A 23,789-nucleotide genomic window follows, 5' to 3' on the forward strand; every position below is an offset into this window, starting at 1 on the left:
TTCTGGACTGCCACAGTTTCAAGCTTCCAGAAGGCACAGACTCGGGAGCTTGTGTCCTTCAGCGTAGGCAGCTGCCCCTCAGGCCCCTACGCTGTTTCTTTACAATATCTTCGTCATCATTTAAAATTAGAAAATTAGCATATCCTTTGACCCAGTATGTCTATGTCTGGCTTTTCATAGGCACACAAAAATGGATTTACAAAATGTTGAGAGCAGCATTATCTGAAAATAGTAATTGGGGCCCAGGGCTTCCCGGGGTATGCATGGTAAAGAATCTGCCTGCAAAGCAAGAGACACAGGAGACGTGGGTTTGATCCCTGGGTTGGGAAGATGCCCTGGAGAAGGAATGGCAACCTTCTCCAGGATTCTTGCCTGAAAAATTCCATGACAGAGGAGTCTGGCTACAATCCATGGGGTCCAAAAGAATCAGACATGACTTAGTGACTAAGCCACAGCTGTAGAGCACGTGGAACTCTGCTCAGTATTAGGTGGCAGCCTGGATGGGAGGGGCCTTGAGGGTTGAATGAATTGTTGTAGATACAGGGCTGAGTTCCTTTGCTGTTCACCTGAAACTATCACAACATCATTAATTGGCTACACTCCATTACAAAATAAAAAGTTAAAAACAAGACAAAGAAAAAAAAAAAACCCGAATATGTGATCAATGATGTTGCTGCCTTAGGGCACCATGCTGCTCACCCTGACATATCTTTTCCAAAAGGAGACCTGGGAGAGCGTGCTCTCCATCATGGGCTGCAGCAACCACACCAACGTGAGGGAATTTGTCTTCCTGGAACTCACTCACTTCCGGGAACTGGAGCTGTTCCTGTTTGTCATCTTCCTAGCTGTATACGTCACAACCGTGCTGGGCAATGCCCTCGTCGTGGTGACCATCACCTGGGAGTCCCACCTCCACACCCCCATGTACTTTCTCCTGCGGAACAAATCAATCCTGGACATCATCTTTTCATCCGTCACCGTTCCCAAGTTCCTGGTGGATCTCTTATCAGAGAGGAAAGCCATCTCCTACCATGGCTGCATGGCACAGATCTTTTTCTTCCACTTTGCTGGAGGGGCGGATATTTTTTTCCTCTCTGTGATGGCCTGGGACAGATATCTCGCAATCTCCAAACCCCTGCATTACGTGACCATCATGAGGAGAGAGGTGTGGGTGGGTTTGGTGGTGGCTTCCTGGGTGGGTGGCGCTTTGCACTCCACTGTCCAGATTATTCTGATGCTTCCGCTCCCTTTCTGTGGCCCCAGCACCCTGGACGCCTTCTACTGCGACGTGCCCCAGGTGGTTAGACTGGCTTGCACCGACACCTTTGCTCTGGAGCTCCTCCTGATCTCTAACAATGGGCTGGTGACCCTGCTGTGGTTCCTCCTGCTCCTGGGGTCCTACACCGTCACCCTGGTCATGCTGCGATCTCATGCCGGGGAGGGCCGGAGCAAAGCTGTCTCCACCTGCACCTCCCACGTCCTGGTGGTGACTCTTCACTTCGTGCCCTGTGTTTACATCTACTGCCGGCCCTTTATCACACTGCCTATGGACACAGCTGTGTCCATCAATAACACGGTCATCACCCCCATGCTGAACCCCGTGATCTACACCCTGAGAAACCAGGAGATGAAGGCAGCCATGAAGAGGCTGCAGAGGAGGCTTGGGCCTTTTGAGAGCAATAAACTCAGATGAGCCGTCAGACTGAGACCCGAAATCTAATGTGAGCCTAGTTTGAGGTTTTCTCAAACTACTACCCTAGGAATCAGGGACAGCTAGCTCTTTGTCCACTGTCATTTCTGCATATCCCCACAGCCACTAAGCTCTGTTAGACAGACTCTAAGAACAAAAGGGAGAGATGAGATTGAACATCAGCTCTCGGGCTGGGGACGGGGGAGAAGTGTGGTATAGAGCTGAAATCAATAACCTAAGTGCTATCTGTCCTCACTTTTACCATTTGTGGTATGGAAATAATGCTGTCTACTTACAAGGTGGTTGCGAGGATGAAACGTGATCAGTGTGGAGAGGATTATGGTTGTAAAGGCGCACACGACTCCTGGCATTAATCAGGCATACAGTCTATGTTCCCTATGATCTGCATCTCTGTTGCCAAATATGCCTGTGCTGCATGTGTGCATACTAAGTCACTTCAGTCGTGTCCGACTTTTGCGACCCTATGGACCGTAGGCTGCCAGGCTCCTCTGTCCATGGGATTCTCCAGGCAAGAATCCTGGAGTGGGTTGCTGTGCCCTCCTCTAGGGGAATATTCCCAACCCAGGGATTGAACCCGCATCTCTTATGTCTCCAGGTGTGCATTTATATATATATAGAATGAGGGGCTTCCCAGGCGGCACTAGTGGTAAAGAACCCACCTGCCAAAGCAGGAGACACAAGAGAGGAGGGTTCGATTCCTGGGTCCGGAAGACCCCCTGGAGGAGGGCAGGCAACCCACTCCAGTATTCTTGCCTGGAGAATCCCATGGACAGAGGAGCCTGGGAGGCTACAGTCCACGGGGTCACAAAGAGTTGGGCACAACTGAAGCAACTTAGCACACACTTAGAATGTGGATGCATTTATTTCTCATATTTTCTCTCTAATGACTGCTATTTCCAGTTGATTATTAAAGTAATCACTTTTTGATTTAATATTGTGAGTACAGAATCTTCAATATATTTCACCAATTAGATAAAAGAGAAGAAATATATTTTGAGTCAGATGTATGCATGAACAAATCTAGAAATAGACCAAATATTCCCTGTCCTCTGGTTCTTTCTACTTTCTTTACACTGAAATTAATCTCAAAAGGACTTGAATAGTTTGGGGATATATCTGCACAAAATGCACTTTTATTTTATGTTGTCCTGAGCTTCCTTCTTCCTTCCGTCCCCACTTTCCATTTCACCCCCAGAGCTTTCAGAGCTGGAACACAGCGGTAGTTTTCATCTACATATGCACAGACAATTTAGCACAAATCCGTGTGGTATAAAAAAAAAAATTACCTAAGAAGTAACTTTTGACTCACTCAAGGCCCATTTTGTGTACCAGGAAAGGAAAAAAATACAACATATTGCATACAGAGCCATTTAAGAATAGCCACTGTGTCTGTGTTATAAACCTTCTCTCTTCCAAGAATAGGATTCCAAGAAAGTAGATATATAAGGAGACAATAAATCTCCTTTCTGTTTATATACTCACATCAAATTCCACCCTTCTGCCTCCAATAGTCATTCAGAAATAGACCAATAAGTTCATTTGTACCCACAAACTATGGACACCAAGTGGGGGAGGGGAGGTGGGATAAATTGAGATTGGGACTGCCATGTCTACTATGTATAAAATGGATAACTAATGAGAAGTTAACTAACAAGAACCTACTGTACAGCACAAGCAACTCTGCTCAATGTGGTTAGGGTTAGGGTTATCCTTTTTGTTACCACGTTGAGTAGAGTTTGTATATATGTATATATACACACACATGTGGCTGATTCCCTTTGCTGTGCAGCAGAAACTAACACAACATTGTAAAACAACTAAACATTGATTTAAAAAAAAATAGACCAAGGGAAATAAGGAAGCTGAGGACATTGCAACACAGCAATTTTTTGCAAATGTTTATGATCAGTTAATATTTAGCTAAAAAGGTCCTCATAGATGACCACACATCTGTGATCTTCTCTGAGTCTTACAAGACAGAGACATTAGGCCAGGAATCCTAATCATACTGCCAGTGCTTCTCAAGCTTTCTAAAATTATTGCCCCTTAAAAGAGCTTTTTTAGATATTTTTCCTAATTACTCTCCCTCAAGAAAATTTAATATCAAAGACACACCATACCTCTTTTTGTGTTCTGAGGTTGTCTGAAGAAGCACACCTCACTAAAGCATCCAAGATTTTTTTGGCTCTCAAGAACCAATTTTCGCCCCCATGGGCATCATACCCACATTGAGAATGAATGATCCTATGACATTTGTTGTTGTTCAGTCACTCAGTCGTGTCTGACTCTTTGCGAGCACGCCAGGCCTCCCTATCCATCGCCAACTCCTGGAGTTTACTCAAACTCATGTCCATGGAGTCGGTGATGCCATCCAACCATCTCATCCTCTGTCGTCCCCTTCTCCTCCCACCTTCAATCTTTCCCAACATCAGGGTCTTTTCTGATGAATCAGCTCTTCGCATCAGGTGGCCAAAGTATTGACATTAGACCTTTCTATAAATGTTTCCCCAAAACTTGGAGACTCACACAATATTAACGTATGTAGAGTTATGTTGTCTGGGGTCTTGCAATAATTTGGAAGGCATAGAAATTGGACATTTCCGTGTATGTGCAGACTTATGTGCAGTAATGACTTGGAAACTGTATAATAAGGCCCACTGGAACTCCAACAGTAGCAGAAGAATGTCCATTCTGTTTCCACACTCACATCCAATAAAATTCCCTTTACTAATTCTCAAATCAAGCTTGGTCCTGAGGGGCTAGTGAGCTCAGCAGTGGCACTTTGGGAGAAGGAGAAGAGCGGTGATGATGTGACTCCTTGAGGCTGCCTTTTCCAGCATGAAGGTTGAAGAGAAGAAGTTGACGTCCAGAATAACTAACCTTCTAATGTGCTATTTCCCCAGCAGCATAGACACTGAGACCCAGCCGCCAAGTCTCAGAATGTGCGGATTCCTGCCTGGATGCTGAAGGATTTAGGTAAGGACATCGAGTTGTCAGGGTGTGGTGCACTGTGGATTACACATACGAGCATGAAAAATATACCTCGTGTATCTCATGCTGCAAAAAGAGCTGACAACTTTAGGGACCAAAAAAAGTGATATTAAATATTGGGAAAGCAGGAATCTCTTCCTAAGAAGTTACAGAGATGGAGTCAGCATGGTAAGAGAGAAAGCAGTTTGTATTTGATGGAATGACTGAGTTGCATAAAAGGAGTAGAATTTTTTCCAGCTTAGGGTCTGTCCATAGGGATCCATGTGGATCATAGATTCCACAACATGGGTGCTTCCTTTAAAAAGGTGATCTTAACCCCAAATTCTCAAAAAACCATGGAGGTTTCAAAGGCAACCTCATATCTGTACATTTCCTGTGACTCGATGGGTCTGTTTTGTCTTGGCTCCAGAGGCAGCTTTATTTCCAAACCTGATGACTCAGCACTAAAGCCTCTGTCTGCTTGTTCAATTCACACAAGCTCATTGGAACAATAATAAGCAAGTTGGTTCAAAGAGAAGCCGTTCTGTTGAATAGCATTTTGCTGAGTGACTAACACACACACACACACACACACACACCCTCATAAGTAACCCTTCAGGGAAGGTACTGTTTGTTTGGATTGGCAGAGGCAGTGGGGTGGGAGAAACAAGTGGCTGGAATGCCTATTACTGGAACGTCCTGGGTAATTTACACAAAGATAGTCAAGTTTATTCCTTGTGCTACCCACTGAAGTAAGTGTTCTGCTTCCCCATTTACAGAGGGGAAAATCAAAGGAAAGTAAAGGACTTGCTCCGAGTGACAAAGGAGGAAGTGGTAGAATTCCAGTCCTGATGCTCCTCCAAAGCTCTTAAGACTGTCTTACACTGCATCACTTGGAGAAGGAAATGGCAACCCACTCCAGTGTTCTTGCCTGGAGAATCCCAGGGACCGGGGAGCCTGGTGGGCTGCCGTCTATGGGGTCGCACAGAGTCGGACACGACTGAAGCAACTTAGCAGCAGCACCACTGCATCACACTGGAGGGTACATGACACTGCATCATTCTAGACTGCTCTTACATTCTAAAACTGCGGAGCAGAGGCACAGACAGGCCACAGAACTTTCTCAAGGTCACAGAGCTATTTTATAGCCTGGAGCAGAAAACAAATCTCTCTACCCCTAAGGCCAAGTCAAAGACATTAACAAAGGGTTTCTTACGTTTGTCTAGATCCTTTTCGCTCATTCACACACAATCTGATGCCAAGGCTTGTAAACCAGGATGTGCACTTACCAGTGAAGTTTATTCATTAATTAAAAAAAAAAAAACTACTGAGCACCTAACATGTGCCCCAGACTAAGGAAAGCTTTGATGACATTAGGATAAATGAAATACTGACCAGACAGGATGGACTTGAGATATAACAAGGAAATATACTGAAGTGAGGAGAGACGGGAGAAATTAGATGGAATACCTGTTATAGGTGCCAGAAGTCAGTGCAGGGAATTATGCGTCATAAAAGGACATCAGGAAAATGTTCACAGAAGAGGAGACTCTGGACCTGAGTGTTGAAAGATTGGTTTGGTTCAGTCGCTCAGTCATGCCCAACTCTTTGCGACCCCATGGACTGCAGCGTGCCAGGCTTCCCTGTCCATCACCAGCTCCTGGAGTCTGAAAGATCACTGCTCATCAATGAGAAGATCATGAGAGTGGGAGGGCATGGCAGGTGGGGAGAACAAGAGGAACACAGATCCAAAACTGTGGGCCTTCTCTTCTAGTAATACCAGTCCTTCGAAATCGTCTCTGACGTCACCTCCTCCAAGAAATCTCCCCTAACACACTGAAAGTGACGCTCTGTGTTGTAGACTGCAGGATATAGATTTCCTTTGCCTACGAGGGCATGAATTTCCCTTGAAATACATAAACTATTTGTTAATTTCTAAACACTTCATCTTTTTCCTGTGCTCAGCGTTCTTAGAAGACTTTGGATTTGAGTTTATATTTCAAAATGCAGCAAAAAGCATGCATCATGCAGTTCTTTTACTTTTTTCTCAAGTACTTGTCCTCTGAGATTGGGAAATATTTTTCTCATTCTCTTATTCTCTTCCCTAAGACCACATGGCCCTCACCTCCGACTGACCTTGACATTTACAGGTTAAAGGCAGCACTGTAACAGCCAAGATGGGATTTAAAACAGCGATGATTTAGGGATGAGGAAATCTGATTTGTATGTGTGCTGGCTTTTGCAAGCTAATCTGAAATTTTACTCACAGGCCTTCGCCAAGATTTAATAAAATCCTGTCATTACATTTAGGTTTCAGCTTTAGACGCTTGTTAAATGTTGCAGAATAATTCAGAGCTGATTTTGTTTTTCAGAGTTTGAAAGTCTGTATAATTTGAGAGTTTTTGGTGGTCAGAAAAGGATATACACTTGTCTGATAATAGGAAATGAAAGTGGGTGAATTAAAAGTATCTTATACAATTTTGTAAAGTTTAAAAATAAAATAAATTTTTTTTAAAAAATGACAAAGGATAAAGCAAAAAAAATTAAAAAAAATAAAAGTATCTTATTGAATTTTTTATAAAGTTGTGGGCCAGAAAGAGTTTGCATAATGTTTAAAGCTCTGAAAAAATAAGAAAATAAATAAAGACCTGAAATAGGATCAAAGGAAACAGAGCACAAGATAATAATTAAGGTGGGAAAAAGTCTTGGATGCAATAAGAGGAGTTTAATCCTTATCCTGTAATAATCTATAAGGGAAAAGAATCTGAAAAAGAATAAACAGGTAGATGTATAACTGTATCACTTTGCTGTACAGCTAAAACTAACAGAACCTTTGTAAATCAACTATACTTCAATAAAAAGAAAAAGAGAGGAGTTTGATCTTTATTCTGTTTACAATAGAGAGCCATTGAAAATTTTCAAACAAAAGAATCATTTAGTGGTGTCCAACTCTTTGCAACCCCATGGACTGTAGCCTACCAGGCTCCTCTGTCCATGGGATTTTCCAGGCAAGAATACTGGAGTGGGGTACCATTTCCTTCTCCAGGGGATCTTCCTGACCCGGGGATCAAACCCAGATCTCCCGCAAAGGAATAAATGAGCCCATTTGTGACTTATAAATATTTATGTATTAATATTTCTTGAAACAACAAAGAGGATGAATTAAAGACAGCTACACCAAAGAAAAGACCAGTTAGGGAATTCCTGCAACAATCTAAGCAGAAATGATAAGGGTTTAACTGAGGATGAATTTAAGGGAATGCATGAGAGACATGAAGAAAGTAGCATTTTCAGAAGAGATTCGACAAAGCGTCTAAATTCCTTGCAGGATGGGTAACTCAGGTAAGTCTCTTGGATAAAATGTGCTACTTAATCAGTACATGCTGTAAAGGTGACGATCCCCACAAAGACTGAATAAACTGGGAAAACAAAGTGAAAGCCGCTCGGTCGCGTCAGACTCTTTGCTGTCTCGTGCACTGTATAGTCCATGGGATTCTCCAGGCCAGAATACTGGAGTGGGTTGCCATTCCCTTCGCCAGGGGATCTTCCCAACCCAGGGATCAAACCCAGGTCTCCCATACTCCAGGAGGATTCTTTACCGTCTGAGTCACCAGAGAAGACCAACAAGTAGCCATATCCTCCAGAGCAAATGAGAGTCAACGTATGTTTTTTTATTTATCCACATAATTTCTCAAGGCTCTGAAAGCTGGTTTCAACACAAACCAAGCGTGAGGCATCTCAGCTGGGCATCCCTGGGCATAGGGACCACCTATGTCTATGGTGGTTTCAGATAACTCAGCTAAAGCCGAGGATGGCTTTTTTTCTCAAAGGCTGAGTTAACTATTCTCAATTTTTTTAACTGATTTTTATTTTTGGCTGTGCCGGCTTCGTTGCTGTGCGGGCATGTCTGTAGTTGCGGTGGGCGGGGACTACTCTTGGCTGCAGGGCGTGGCTTCTCCTGGCGTGGAGCAGGGGCTCCAGGGTGCTCAAGCCTCAGTAGCACGTGGGCTCATTGGTTGCAGTTCCCAGGCTCTAGCACACAGGCTCGATATTTGTGGCTCCGACTCATGAAGATACAGGGAATCCACAACTGCTTATACGAAACCTTCCTTAAGTTCGTTTCCTCAGAAACTTCTAGAATCAACTTGAACAGAACCCAAAGACTCCCCACTGAAGACAGGAGGGAAGCAAGCCTACCACCTGTACTAGTCGGGGAGCTGAAGCAAGTAGAACCGAGTGATTTTTCCAGGTAACAGAGCAAGTTCATGTAGAATAAGATATGTGATTTTTTAATTTACTCTTTTGATGTGTGCATACTGCTGATTACTTTCTTTCTTTATTTCTGGCTGCACTGGGTCTTCATTATTGCCTGTGGGCTGTCTAGTTGCAGAGGGTTTCTCTCCTCGGAGAGCACAGGCTCTAGGCGCATGGGGTTCAGTAGTTGCGGCCCATCGGCTCAGTTGCTTTGTGGCATGTGGAATCTTCCAGGAACAGGGATCGAACTCATGTGCCCTGCATTGGCAGATGGATTCCTATCCTCTCTGCCACCAGGAAAGTCCAAGATATATGGTCTTTTTTCATTATGTATGTCCAATTTCTGCATAAGAGGTAAAACTTTGCTTGATTTAATTTTCTCAGTAATGTCATTATTTCCTTCAAAGCTGTACGTGTGTGTTAGTCACTCAGTCGCATTCAACTCATTGTGACCCCATGGACTGTAGCCCGCCAGGTTCCTCTGTCCATGGGATTCTCCAGGCAAGAATACTGGAGTGGGTTGCCATTCTCCTCTCCATCAAAGCTGTACCTGGAGGAATAAATGTCATCCAGTGGCCTTGAAAAATCACACCAGGGTGTCGGAATTTATCTTCTGTGGACTTACCCAATCTCAAGAGCTGAGTGCACTCCTATTTTTCCTTTTATCTATAGTTTATGTAACAACTGTGTTTGCAAATGTTGCCATCATGGTCACTGTGAGCTGTGAGTCTCGCCTCCAGACCCCCATGTACTTCCTGCTCCGCAACCTCTCCGTCTTGGACATCTGCTTCTCCTCCATCACCGCCCCCAAAGTCCTAGTGGACCTTCTTTCGGAGAGAAAGACCATCTCCTTCCGTGGCTGCCTCACACAGATGTTCTTTTTCCACCTCCTCGGGGGCACAGACATCTTCTCTCTCTCAGTCATGGCCTTTGACCGCTACGTGGCCATCTCCAAGCCCCTGCACTACGTGACCGTCATGAGTCGGGGGCGGTGCATTGGGTTGATAGTGGCCTCCTGGGCGGGGGGCTTCGTCCACTCCATCGTGCAGATCTCCCTGTTGCTCCCCCTCCCCTTCTGCGGACCCAACGTCCTGGACACTTTCTACTGCGACGTCCCCCAGGTCCTCACACTCGCCTGCACGGACACTGCTGTCCTTGAGCTCCTGATGATTTCCAACAATGGCCTGGTCACCACCCTGTGGTTCGTCCTGCTTCTTGTGTCCTACACAGTCATCCTGACGATGCTGAGGTCCCACTCTGGGGAGGGCAGGAGGAAAGCCATCTCCACCTGCACCGCCCACATCACGGTGGTCACCCTGCACTTCGTGCCCTGCATCTACGTCTACGCCCGGCCCTTCTCCGCCCTCCCCATGGACAGGGCTGTCTCCATCACCTTCACTGTCATCATTCCTGTCCTGAACCCCCTGATCTACACCCTGAGGAACCAGGAGATGAAGGCAGCCATGAGGAGACTGAAGAGGAGATTCATGCTTTCTGAAAGGGGATAGTCTCCTTATAGATTGTGGATCAAGATGTAAGTATATAATTGAAATATTTTCTTAAAATATTAGCTGTCATATTCAGGGGCTCAACTGTACATAGACAATTAACTAGACCAGGATGGCACAGGTACAAAGGACCAGCGACCTGGAACACCTGTATCGGAAAAGAACGCCAGCAGGAAGTTACGGGAAAGAACCTAGTTCTTGAAGAGTAATTGACAACAAGCCAGGCACAGATACGGACTGTACTAGAAATGGGTGTCCAGTCAAAGGGTGAAAGACAGCACTCTGACATCCAGGCAGGCAGTAGGCCACTGGGGCCTCTGTCTCAACAAAGCAGGGATACAGCTTCTGGGTCCCAATGCAACGATAGTTCCCTATGACTATTTCCTAAGCATATGCTAGGTACCAAACTCTGTCTGGGGACATTCTTCTCTATCATTTCTGTTCTATCAGCAACTTTGGGCCTACTCTTTCAATCAGCTCATCTATAAAATATACTGGCACAGCCCCCCACAACCATCTGTTACACGTAAAGGGTTTTAGTTTTGAAGGATCTCCATTGCCTGCCACTCTCTGTGACTTTGTCAGACTTAGACGTGATCTGGGACTCACACCATCTGATTTGGTGAAGTGGCTACATGTAAGTGCAGCCAGTGGGACGGACTGCCTGCCCCAGTGCCCACAACACTGCCTCGGGCATAAGCCAGTTTGGTTGAAAAAAGAAAAATTCATATCCAAGCCAATAAATGCTTTTATTTTTCCTATGTGTACCTGCTTACCATTTCCCTTATTGCAGTGTTTTAAAAATTCCATAAAACTTCAAATTAGTACATCTAATTCTCCTTTATATTCTCGGGGTCTAAAATAGTGTCTTGACCCATAAAAGCTTTAAATAAGTGTTTCAAATACTTGGAAAGGGATTAAATGAATGTATGTAAGAATTTGATGCCAAATTCTACTTAATCTTGGTTTTTTAGTATTTAAAGATGGCATTACTTCTTCCAGGACTTCCCTGGTGGTCCAGTGGTTGAGAATCCTCACTTCCACTGCACAGGTTTGACAGGGGCATAGGTGTGATCCCTGGTTGGGAATCTGATCCCACATGTCCTATGACGCAGCCAAAAAAAATTAAAAAATAAAGTAACATTGACTTTACCGCTTGAACAGATGCTCCTTCATGGAAGTCAAAGGAAAAGGAAATGATTGAATCAGAGTGTACTATGATCTTGCACTCTAAGCTTTATACAGGACCACATCCCTTTATTTTAATTTACTAGGGCCAGGTAGGTTTTCCAATTTCTAATTTCTTAAAGTCTAGAAAGATCATACAGTGCATGTATTATAGATTACACTGTTTCTCCTATGTCATACCAAGTGAATTGTTTCTACTTCATGAAATGAGACACAGATGGAACTTCAAGTATTTTCTATAGCAACTATACTTACCATATTTTAATTGAAAATGTCATCCACTGTAAAATACATTTACCACTCTAATAACAGCTAGGTAGTAAAAAAGAAGAGCTACCATATTACACACACTCATTGATTTTAAGATGCATCTTAATTTCAGGGACATTTAAATGTGAAGGAAAGAAAAGATTCATCTTAGAATTTAACAAACTCAGTATTCAAAAATACAAAATAATCAGTCCCTGTCTCATGCACGCACATACATACACACATACACTTTCCCAAAGAGAGACAGATATAAAGCAAACGAGTTTTATTTTGCCAATCCTATGTTTTAGGAGCACAAAAAACTGCCATTAATTCAGTAGTACAAAACAGACTGTTTCTAACCAAATTCTGACCACCTATAACACATTTATTAAACCTTTCCCCGGTATTTATGCTTCCCTGGTAGCTTAGAGGATAAAGCGTCTGCCCACAATGCGGGAGACCTGGGTTCTAACCCTGGGTAGGGAAGATCCCCTGGAGAAGGAAATGGCAACCCACTCCAGTATTCTTGCCTGGAAAATCCCATGGACGGAGAAGCCTGATAGGCTATAGTCCATGGGGTCGCAAAGAGTCAGACACGACTGAGCGACTGCATTTCACTTCGCTTCATAACACATTTATTATTATGGGCATTATGTTTATATATTATTTATATTTGTTTCTTAGTATTAAAATAAATTTTGAAACTCCAGTGTTTCCTCACTTTAGGGACCAAAGATACTGCTACTACAGTTCTTCACTGTGGAAGTAAGGAAAATATTTCTCTTATCTTATGGAGACCTAATAAGATATTCCCTTCTAAGAAAGATCCTATTATTCCCCAAAGACCCAGGCACATTCAAGGGTTACACTTCTGGGTTTTGGTGTTCCGCGCAATGCTGCGAGGGGAAGACCAGAAGCTGACAACGAAACACTTCAATTAGCTTTAGCAGAAGAGAAATGGAGGAACCATAGAGCATTAAGGATGAATTCAGGAAGATCCGAGACCATGGAGAACTTGCCTGCTCTCTACACTATTTTCCAAGGAGAGGTTGCTATGGTCACAGACTATGGAGCCTTTATCAAAATCCCAGGCTGTCGGAAGCAAGGTCTGGTCCATCCAACTCACACGTCATCCTGTCACGTGGATAAGCCCTCTGAGATAGTAGATGTTGGTGACAAACTGTGGGTGAAACTTATTGGCCGAGAGATGAAAAATGATAGGATAAAAGTATCCCTCTCCATGAAGGTTGTCAACCAAGGGACCGCGAAGGACGTTGATCCCAACAATGTTATCATTGAGCAGGAAGAGAGGCAGAGGTGGTCCTTCCAGGATTACACTGGGCAGAGGATCACCCTCGAGGCTGTCCTGAACGCCACCTGCAAGAAGTGTGGCTATAAAGGCCACTTTGCAAAGGATTGTTTCATGCAACCAGGTGGGGCCAAGTATTCTCTGATACCTGATGAGGAAGAGGAGAAAGAAGAGCCAAAGTCAGCAGAGTTTGAAAAGCCTGACACCATGAGAAATTCTTCTAGAAAAAGAAAGAAAGAAAAGAAGAAAAAGAAACATAGAGACAGGAAGTCATCTGACTCTGACAGCTCAGACTCTGAGAGTGATACAGGCAAGAGGGCAAGGCACACGTCAAAGGACAGCAAGGCAGCAAAGAAGAAGAAGCACAAGGAGTGAGATCGGAGCGTAGAGAGGGTGCTTGAGAGAAGGAATCCGGGACCTGTGCTTTGAAGCCCTGGCTCCTGGAAAGACTCTGTAGTGAGAATATGGCCTCCCACCCTCTTCTCTCCCATGGGAGATGGCGTCCCCTTGTGCCACAGGCAAGTCTGGAAGCTAGGTATCAAAAGCATCTGCCTGAATGAGTTGTTCCCTTATCACTCCTGGGCCCTTTGCAAGTGACCCCTGCAGCTCTCCCATTCATTCACCCACCTTCATTCAGCAGGAGGTCGTATTACCCTCTCCAGCTGCCACTGCCAGAGCCAGATTCCTGTACAGGAGTCCAGGCTAGAGCCACAGGAACTGCTGTGGGGTGAGTCTGGCTGTAGTTGAACAGAGTGATTGGCCCCTACCTATTGTCCTACCTACGCTGGCCTGATTGGTGGATGGTCTGTGTGACATCCAGCACATGGGCAGAGGGAGACTGGCAGTATGAGGGAGAACACGGTAAGAAGTGGTGCTCACTTTCTCCATCCCCCGACATGATTCTGCTGTGTTAGAAGTGACAGCCAGTGGTCATAGCCAGAAAAACATTGTTTGCAGTGATTCAGCTTGTTTGTGACATTCCCGCAGACCACTGAGCCAGACAGCTCAAGCCGAAATCATTGCTTTACTTTTACTACTTTTACTACAGCATGAGTCAACTGCTTCCATTTCAGGTTTCTGCTTAAATTCCTGGTACTAAATGGAAAAAAAAAAAAAAAAAAGAGTCACACTTCTTTGGTGGAACAAATAAATACATGCTATGAACTTGTAGCCTACTAAAGAAAAGAAGACTCAAAGCACTGAACATTTACAGGATGGAAGAGACCATATAATTTCCATAGAAAATATAGTTAATAAAAAATGGGCTAAAAGAGAAAACACCTTAGCAAATCAATAATTATAGATGAACTGAAAAAATTGCCAGACAGATCCTTTGAAAAAATTTTAGATCCAAATAACTTTGTGGATGATTTCCAATAAATATTCAAGGATCCAGTAATTCCAGTTTTATTTTAAATTTTAGAGCACTTCTTAATATAGTCTGTAAGGATACCATAACCCTATTGACCAGAGAAGGCAATGGCACCCCACTCCAGTACTCTTGCCTGGAAAATCCAATGGACGGAGGAGCCTGGTAGGCTGCAGTCCATGGGGTCGCTAAGAGTAGGACACGACTGAGCGACTTCACTTTCACTTTTCACTTTCATGCATTGGAGAAGGAAATGGCAACTCACTCCAGTGTTCTTGCCTGGAGAATCCCAAGGATGGGGGAGCCTGGTGGGCTGCCATCTATGGGGTCGCACAGAGTCGGACACGACTGAAGTGACTTAGCAGCAACCCTATTGACAAACTATATAATAGCATCTAATTGATCTAATTATATTATATATCTAATGTAGGTAAACACACCAATCACATCTTTAGAGATAGATGTAAAATTCTTGTAAAATATTAGCAAGTTCCACAGCAATGCATTATGTAATAACAGCAAGGTCAAGTAGAATTTATTCCAGTTTCAAAAAGAAATATTAATATAATTCACTGCATATGAAAAGGTGCAATTATTTCAGTGGCTCAGAAAATATTCATCATAAATCAGCCCACATCACTGGAAAGCAAAACATACTTAAGAAGCCAGGAATTGAAAAAAAAAAAAAGTGACCACCTCAATAAAGAATATTAACAGGAACTATGTAGCAAGTATTATGTGTGTGCTCACTCTTGGGGTCCCATAGACCGTAGGCCACCAGGCTCCTTGGAACTGTCCTTGGAATTCTCTGTCCTTGAAATTCTCTAAGCAAGTGGGTTAGCCAGTCCCATCTCCAGGGGATCTTCCCCACCCGGGAATCAAACCCAGGTCTTCTGCATTGCAGTTAGATTCTTTACCATCTGAGCCACAAAAACTGTTAACTGACAAAAAGCCTGAAGGAAGATAACTACCAGATTAAGATTATCTGGGTTTATGAAATATTATTAAAAGATCCAACCCCATGGATTCAGTAACCTCTTTTTTTTTTTTTTTTTTTGAAGGCTTATTGAAAATATCAACTATTTGGGTACCTGATTTTAAAAATAAATCTAATATAAAGGCCAGTCCACAGGCAAAGTGGGCCTTCTTGCACCCCAGCCAGCAGCCGTGGAGCACCACTACAAGCCCTGGCGGCTGTCATGACCTTTCATTAAGAGGCCTCACGTTCTGAACACAGGTGTGCTTTAGTTTAGATAGACATTAAGATTTAGTTCTGAAATCTGAGGACACAATCCACAAGATAAAATCATAGTGTTTTCTTCTATTACGAAGATCCAGTATGATAACTGATCCATATTAAACTACCTTTCCAGACAGGCAGAAATTATGCTTGCAAGAACACAGAACAAAATTGCTCAGAATGTTTAAAACTCATATTTGAAAAGCAGTTCACAATATTCCATCTAAATTGCACAGAAGACCCCAGTGATCACTAGGAAATCTACCAGTCCAGTTTTTCCAACCCAAGCAGGTCCAAATATTATACTTAATGACTAAATATTAAAACAGTTTTTATTACTGTCCTTAATAGAGGATAATACCTGCTATCAACACTAATATTAATTATTGTACTTCAATTCATTTACAACTCAAAAACACAAGAAAAATGACAAAGCATAAAAATGTGGGAAAATTGTGGGGGGGAGTTATTATTCTCAGATATTAAGATGCTACACCACAAGTTCTGTAAGGAATTCACTGAAATATTATTGAAAATAACAAGAGAATTCAACTCAATGGTGACACATAAAATCAAATTACATGTACCATTGTTTTCCAATACACCATCAATATCCATAGAGAAAAAGTAATCAGAGCTATTTTAGGCAAAACGAAAGAGCACATATCATGAAACAAAGTCCTGATTTAAACATGCACACTCATTGCTTCTTGCAAACATCCACTTACATGCATATCAGAATTCACAAGAAGAAAAGAGAAAGGCTCAGGACAAAAAATAAATATAAAGCAGAAAACCAGAGAATTGAATACTCCTCCACGAGTGGAAGGGTAAGCTGCATAAAAAATCATCCCACCAGCAGAGATTACAGTGAAATTCATTTGCCTCAACCTGAACTTCGTGTGGAAAAAGAATCATCTCTTCTGAGACTTCAAAACCCTGACACAAGTCTCAGATTGAAGTTTACACTGCCTATGAAATAGGAAACACCAAAAGGAAGAATTAACAGCAATGCAGGGTTAATAATGCCTTGTGATGCCTGAAAGAAACAAATATTTCCCTATCTGAAGGAATGCACACTAAACCTAAGCCTTTGAAGATTTCCACATAAATAGCTTGAGCACAAATTCATAGAACAAAATTTTAAATACATGCAGAAACAAGTCATTATTAGCAAGAATCACAAGAAACAACCAAGGACTTCCCTGGTGGTCCAGTGGTTCAGAATCTGTCTTCCAATGCAGGGGAGAAGGGTTCAATCCCTGGTCAGGGAACCAAGATCCCACGTGCTGCAGGGAAGTTGAGCCTGTGAGCAGCCAAGAGTCAGCAGGCCACGACAAAGACCAACACAGTCAAATAAACAGAACGACCAGAGTACAATGTGATCCTCAAGGTCTTTGAATACGGAAGTAATCAGATACAGAACGCAAAGTAAACGCAAAGCTAAAAACAAAAATTAAAGTTTTTAAATGAGCAAGAAAAAAGATAATAAAAGAGAAAAGGAAATTTGTAAACAGAATAAAATAAAACTTCTAGAAATGAAAGCTGAATATGAACTGAATAACTCCCTGAAATGGGACACATATGAGATAGAATACACAAGAAGGATGGTTAAGATATGTAGGAAAGATGAACAAATCTAATAAATAATATATCTGACATGAGTTCCAGAATGAAAAAAATAATAGGAATGAAAAAATAATAGGAAGGGTCACTATTTTATGGGATATAACGGGGAAATTTCCATGACTGATGAAAAATACAAATTCTCAGATTCATAACACATCATCCTAGAATACTTGAGAAATAGAGTCACATATAGTCACAAAAGTATAAATCACAAAATTCAAAACGAGCATCACTTTTATACACTAACAACAGTCTATCAGAAAAATTAAGAAAACTACTGAATTTATAACTGCATCAAAAGAGTAAAATACTTAGGAATAAATTTAACCAAAGAGATGAAATATCTGTTCACTGAAAACTATAAAATATTGATTAAAGAAATTGAATAAAATACCAATAAATGGAAAGATAATCCATGCTAATGGACTGGGAGAATTATTATTACAAAACTTACATTCTACTCAAAGGTAGCTACAGATTCCATGTAATCCCCATCAAAATTCCAAAAGCAATTTTCACAAAAATAGAAAAGCAATCCTTAAATTTGTGTGCTACCACAAAAGACTCCATAGTCAAAGCAATCCTAAGAAAGAAAAAAGCTAGAGGCATCACACTTATCATTTGAAACTGTACTATAAAGCTATAGTAATCAAAACGGCATAATACTAGCATAAAAATAGACATAGAGACCAATGGAACAGAATCAAGAACCCAGAAATAAATCCATACAATTGCAATCATTTAATTTATGGGTCCGGAGGTGGGGGGAAGCCAAGAATATACAATGGGGAAAGGATACTCGGTTCAATCAATGTTGCTGGGAAAACTGGATAACCACATGCATAATATCAAAATTGGGCCCATATCTTACATCACTCACAAAAATTCACTTGCATGGATTAAATATTTAAGTATAAGACCTGATACCACAAAACTCCTAGAAGGAAAATGGAGGGAAAGCTCCTTGACTTGGTCTTGGCAATGATTTTTTGAGTCTGACGCCAAAAGCACAAGTAACAAAGCAAAAATTAACAAATGGGGCTGCATCAAATTAAAAGCTTCTCAACCTAATGTCCATCGACAGATGAATAAAGAAGACGTCATACATATATATAATGGAATATTAATTAGCCATTAAAAATAATGAAATGCCATTTGCAGCAACATAGATAAACCTGGATATTATCAAACTAAGTGAAGTAAATCAGATAAAGACAAATATATGATATCACTAATACATAGAATCTTTAAAAAAAATTATACAAATGAACTTATTTACATAACAAAATCAGATTCACAGATTTAGAGAACAAACATGATTACTAGTGGGGGAAGAGTCCAGAGAGGGGACAGATTGGGAATTTGGGATTGACATGTACATGTGCTATAATTACAATAAAATGCATTTCCATGGGGAAAAAAACTAAAAAGTATCTGCAAAACAAAATACATAATCAACAAATGAAAAAACAACCTAAAGAATGGGAGAAGATATTTATAAATCATATATCAGGTAAGGGGTTAACCTACAAAATGTATAAAGAACTCATACTACTCAATAGCAGGAAAAAATTTTTCAATTTTAAAACAGGCAAAGGAACTGAATAGATCTTTTTCCAAACAAGACATACAAATGTCAACAGGTATATGACAAGGTGCTCAACATCGCAAAACATCAGAGAAATGCAAATCAAACTCACAATGAGATATTACTCAACATCTGGAGTAGGTTGCCATTTCCTTCTCCAGGGGATCTTCCCAACCGAGGGGTCAAACCCAGGTCTCTGGGTTACAGGCAGATTCCTTACCGCTGAGCCACCAGGGAGGCCCTCTATTAGAATAGCTAGAGTCAAAAAGACATGAGGTAAGTGTCAGCAAGGACATGGAGAAGAGGAAATCCTTGTGCACTCTTCCTGGGAATATAAATCGGTACAGCCACTTTGAAAAACAATATAGAGGTTTTTCAAGAAATTGAAGGAGAACTACAAATGATCTAGCAATTCCACCTCTGGGTATATATCCAAAGGAAATGAAATCAGGGTCTAGAAGAAGTATAAGAACTCCCATGGTCATTGTAGCTTATTCATAATACCCAAGATATAAAAACAATCTAAGTGTCCATCAGTGAATGAATGGATAAAGATGTGGGTAAATATATATAGTATATATAATATAAATAAATATAAATATATACTAAATATGCATTTAAACATATTTATATAATTATATATTTATATTTATATAATTATATATTGTTATATATATAATATAATATATATACATATAATATAATATATTATAATTAAATATATAATTATCATATTTTATTATTATATAATAGTATATGTTATATAATTACAGTATATTATATATTGTATTATTTATATTTATATATTATATTTTATTATTATGTTCTTATAATAATATAGTATATAATATAGTATAATTATATAACAGTATATACTATTATATATTTTATTGTATAATACCTTATTATATATTACAATATAGACAATATATAATATATTATATTATTATCATAAATTATAATATATATTATCAGATCAGATCAGATCAGTCGCTCAGTCGTGTCTGACTCTTTGCGACCTCATGAATCGCAGCACACCAGGCCTCCCTGTCCATCACCAACTTCCGGAGTTCACTCAGACTCATGTCCATCAAGTCAGTGATGCCATCCAGCCATCTCATCCTCTGTTGTCCTCTTCTCCTCTTGCCCCCAGTCCCTTCCAGCATCAGAGTCTTTTCCAATGAGTCAACCCTTCACATGAGGTGGCCAAAGTACTGGAGTTTCAGCTTTAGCATCATTCCTTCCAAAGAAATCCCAGGGCTGATCTCCTTCAGGATGGACTGGTTGGATCTCCTTGTAGTCCAAGGGACTCTCAAGAGTCTTCTCCAACACCACAGTTCAAAAGCATCAATTCTTCGGTGCTCAGCCTTCTTCACAGTTCAACTCTCCCATCCATACATGACCACAGAAAAAACCATAGCCTTGACTAGATGGACCTTTGTTGGCAAAGTAATGTCTCTGCTTTTGAATATGTTATCTAGGTTGGTCATAACTTTCCTTCCAAGGAGTAAGCGTCTTTGAATTTCATGGCTGCAGTCACCATCTGCAGTGATTTTGGAGCCCCCCAAAATAAAGTCTGACACTGTTTCCACTGTTTCCCCATCTATTTCCCATGAAGTGATGGGACCAGATGCCATGATCTTCATTTTCTGGATGTTGAGGTTTAAGCCAACTTTTTCACTCTCCATTTTTACCTTCATCAGGAGGCTTTTTAGTTCCTCTTCACTTTCTGCCATAAGGGTGGTGTCATCTGCATATCTGAGATTATTGATATTTCTCCCGGCAATCTTGATTCCAGCCTCTTTTTCTTCCAGTCCAGCGTTTCTCATGATGTACTCTGCATATAAGTTAAATAAACAGAGTGACAATATACAGCCTTGATGTACTCCTTTTCCTATTTGGAACCAGTCTGTTGTTCCATGTGCAGTTCTAACTGTTGCTTCCTGACCTGCATACAAATTTCTCAAGAGGCAGATCAGGTGGTCTGGTATTCCAATCTCTTTCAGAATTTTCCACAGTTTATTGTGATCCACACAGTCAAAGGCTTTAGCATAGTCAATAAAGCAGAAATAGATGTTTTTCTGGAACTCTCTTGCTTTTTCCATGATACAGCGGATGTTGGCAATTTGATCTCTGGTTCCTCTGCCTTTTCTAAAACCAGCTTGAACATCGGGAAGTTCACGGTTCACATATTGCTGAAGCCTGGCTTGGAGAATTTTGAGCATTACTTTACTAGCGTGTGAGATGAGTGCAATTGTGTGGTAGTTTGAGCATTCTTTGGCATTGCCTTTCTTTGGGATTGGAATGAAATCTGGCATCTTCCAGTCCTGTGGCCACTGCTGAGTTTTCCAAATTTGTTGGCATATTGAGTGCAGCACTTTCATGGCATCATCTTTCAGGATTTGGAATAGCTCAACTGGAATTCTATCACCTCCACTAGCTTTGCTCGTAGTGATGCTTTCTAAGGCCCACTTGACTTCACATTCCAGGATGTCTATTAATTATTATTTATTATATGTAATATTATATGTATGTATTAATATAGTATTATATATAATATAATATAATTATATGATTATAATATATATGTAATGTGTATATATGAATTTTTTCATATGTACATATAATATATACATATATATTATATGTACATATATATTTTTATATATGCATAGATAATACATATATATTATTATTATTATTATTATTTACTGACTGAGCCACCAGGGCATAAGTCAATTATATTTCTACAAAGGTGGGAAAAATACTCATCTCAAACACACAACAAGTATACATAGAGTTTTTATCATGTAGACTAGTTTAATATACTAAAACAAAATCGAAAGCAGGTATATTCAAAGCCATCAGCATTCTAGAAACAAAGCACATTCTATATGAAATGAAACCGTTTGATGAATTGAATTGATATTAAATTACTATAATTGTGTGGACAACGTTACTAACGTCCTTATCTTGCTGTGTGGAAACAGAGTCCGCGTGGGTGCACTATTGAAAACAAGAACGCCGTGTGGTCCCCAAACATCACCTCAGTCGCGTTTCTCTCTGTGAGGAGACCCATGAGACTGCGAGCACCCTGTGCAGACTCCGAGACCAGACGAACAGCAAAGGATTTGAGGTCCAGTTTTCTTTTTCTAGCTTTTGGCAGTGGAATTAAAACTCACTGTCTGTGGTGTCCTCTGAGCCTAACACCCCAGCAACTGGACCTTCAGGTCTCTCAGAAACAGTCAGTGTCGTGTGTTAACAAAGTTCTGATTGAGCTGTGGACAAAGGCACAGATTTCACCAGCTGCCTCTAAATAATCTGGACACCAATTAAAATGTGTGTATGTTTGTGTGTGCATCTTGGTGACTTTTAATAGCTCCCACTGAAAATTCATCACCAAGGGCGTGCTCAGGCACCTGACTTCCCTTCCTCGTCCAGTAATATTCCGTCCCCAGTTCTTCTATGAGGCCAGACGTCAAGGGAGCTGTGCGTAAGATACACTGACAGAACCTGAAGATGTGAGCCTTTGAATCTGCCCTTTCGCTCCTGAAAGGGGAGAAGAGACACTAAGATATTTAGTCTCCAAAGGGCTTTACCTTCAGAAACAAAATTTTCAAGATAATGTCACCAGCTTTTTGTTCTGCACTTGACCCAATGGCACACACTTCAGACTTGGAGTTTCAGGATCAAAGGAATTAGGTAAAGACATTTAACTTCTAGCTGAGGTTAAAGATTATACACAGAGAAATTCAGATGTCATTACTGACTTTGTAAAAATAGTTAGATGTTTATACTTTTCAGTTCTATGAAATATTTCAGAGCTAAGATGGTCATCTCAGTGACAGCAAAGGTGGGTGTTAACCATTGGAAAGAAGGGTGTTATGTTAAGAGGAATCCAGAAATGTGATCCATTCGCTGTGATTTTCAGAGCCCCATTCTGCCAACAGCTTATCTTCAAACAGACTTTATCAAACACTTTTGTTATACAAAATTAGTATGTCTATATATATGTGTGTGTGTGTGTGTATTTAATACATATCATTCTAATGATACCAGTGTCTCTCCCCACTGTGATCCCCAGCTCTTTATCCTTGACCCACAGAAGGAGAGAGGCAATGGAGAGCTTGCCCGATATAGTCTAGACTACGTCTCAGAACGGGGCCGCTGTCCTTATTGTCTCCCTCAGATTCAAACAAGAATCACGTCAGTTATACAAGATGAATATGTTCCGGAGATTTGCTGTGCACGACTGTGGCCACAGTTAACAATAACTAAGTCTGCATGTGAAACTTTTGATGAGAGGGTAGCTCTCATGTTTGTGTTTTGACCACAATAAGAAATATTAAAACATCCTTGGAGGTTTCGATTTACACATTGTTTCAGCCTGGAGTACTGCAGTTCATGCGGTCACAAAGAGTCAGACACAACTGAGCAACTGAACATCGTCTCAGTCTGTTCTCCAACAGCAAATATAAAATATTTTCAAACACTTATTAAGTAAATTGTCTCATCAGTATAGTCACAGTGACAAGTTACCTACACAAAATAGTAAACTGTAGTTCTAAGAAATTCTGTATAAAACAGCCTAGTCAAAGGAAACTGACTCATACACAGCAACACTGTAATCAGAAACAGGTGATATCTCTTTTTTTAGCACATCAACAGAATATTTAGGGAATTCCCCAGTGACAGATTGGTAAAGTATCTGCCTGCAATGCGGGAGACCTGGGTTCAATCCCTCGGTCAGGAAGATCCCCTGGAGGAGGGC

The 23,789-nt window shown here is 41.1% G+C and overlaps 3 protein-coding genes across 4 annotated transcripts; all 3 read left to right on the forward strand.

Moving 5' to 3' along the window:
- The first annotated feature begins 748 nt into the window (after positions 1-748).
- LOC129627968 (olfactory receptor 4D6) lies at positions 749-1,693 on the forward strand. The gene has a single exon (XM_055547389.1). The coding sequence runs from the start codon at positions 749-751 to the stop codon at positions 1,691-1,693; it is 945 nt and encodes a 314-aa protein (XP_055403364.1).
- Positions 1,694-8,682: 6,989 nt separating this feature from the next.
- On the forward strand, positions 8,683-10,463 carry LOC129628625 (olfactory receptor 4D9-like). 2 transcript variants are annotated; one of them, XM_055548093.1, is made up of 2 exons: positions 8,683-8,930; positions 9,343-10,463. In XM_055548093.1, exon 2 carries the CDS (start codon positions 9,643-9,645, stop codon positions 10,441-10,443), a length of 801 nt encoding a protein of 266 aa, XP_055404068.1. In that variant the 5' UTR covers positions 8,683-8,930; positions 9,343-9,642; the 3' UTR covers positions 10,444-10,463. The 2 variants fall into 2 exon arrangements, with proteins under 2 accessions (XP_055404068.1, XP_055404069.1); XM_055548094.1 differs by having other exon boundaries at positions 9,608-10,463.
- A 2,299-nt stretch (positions 10,464-12,762) lies between these two features.
- Positions 12,763-13,567, forward strand: LOC129627969 (zinc finger CCHC domain-containing protein 17-like). Its single transcript, XM_055547391.1, has one exon. The coding sequence runs from the start codon at positions 12,866-12,868 to the stop codon at positions 13,565-13,567; it is 702 nt and encodes a 233-aa protein (XP_055403366.1). The 5' UTR covers positions 12,763-12,865.
- The last annotated feature ends 10,222 nt before the right edge of the window (positions 13,568-23,789 follow it).

Source organism: Bubalus kerabau, chromosome 15 (genome assembly GCF_029407905.1).
Source record: "Bubalus kerabau isolate K-KA32 ecotype Philippines breed swamp buffalo chromosome 15, PCC_UOA_SB_1v2, whole genome shotgun sequence".
NCBI classification, from domain to species: Eukaryota; Metazoa; Chordata; class Mammalia; order Artiodactyla; family Bovidae; genus Bubalus; species Bubalus kerabau.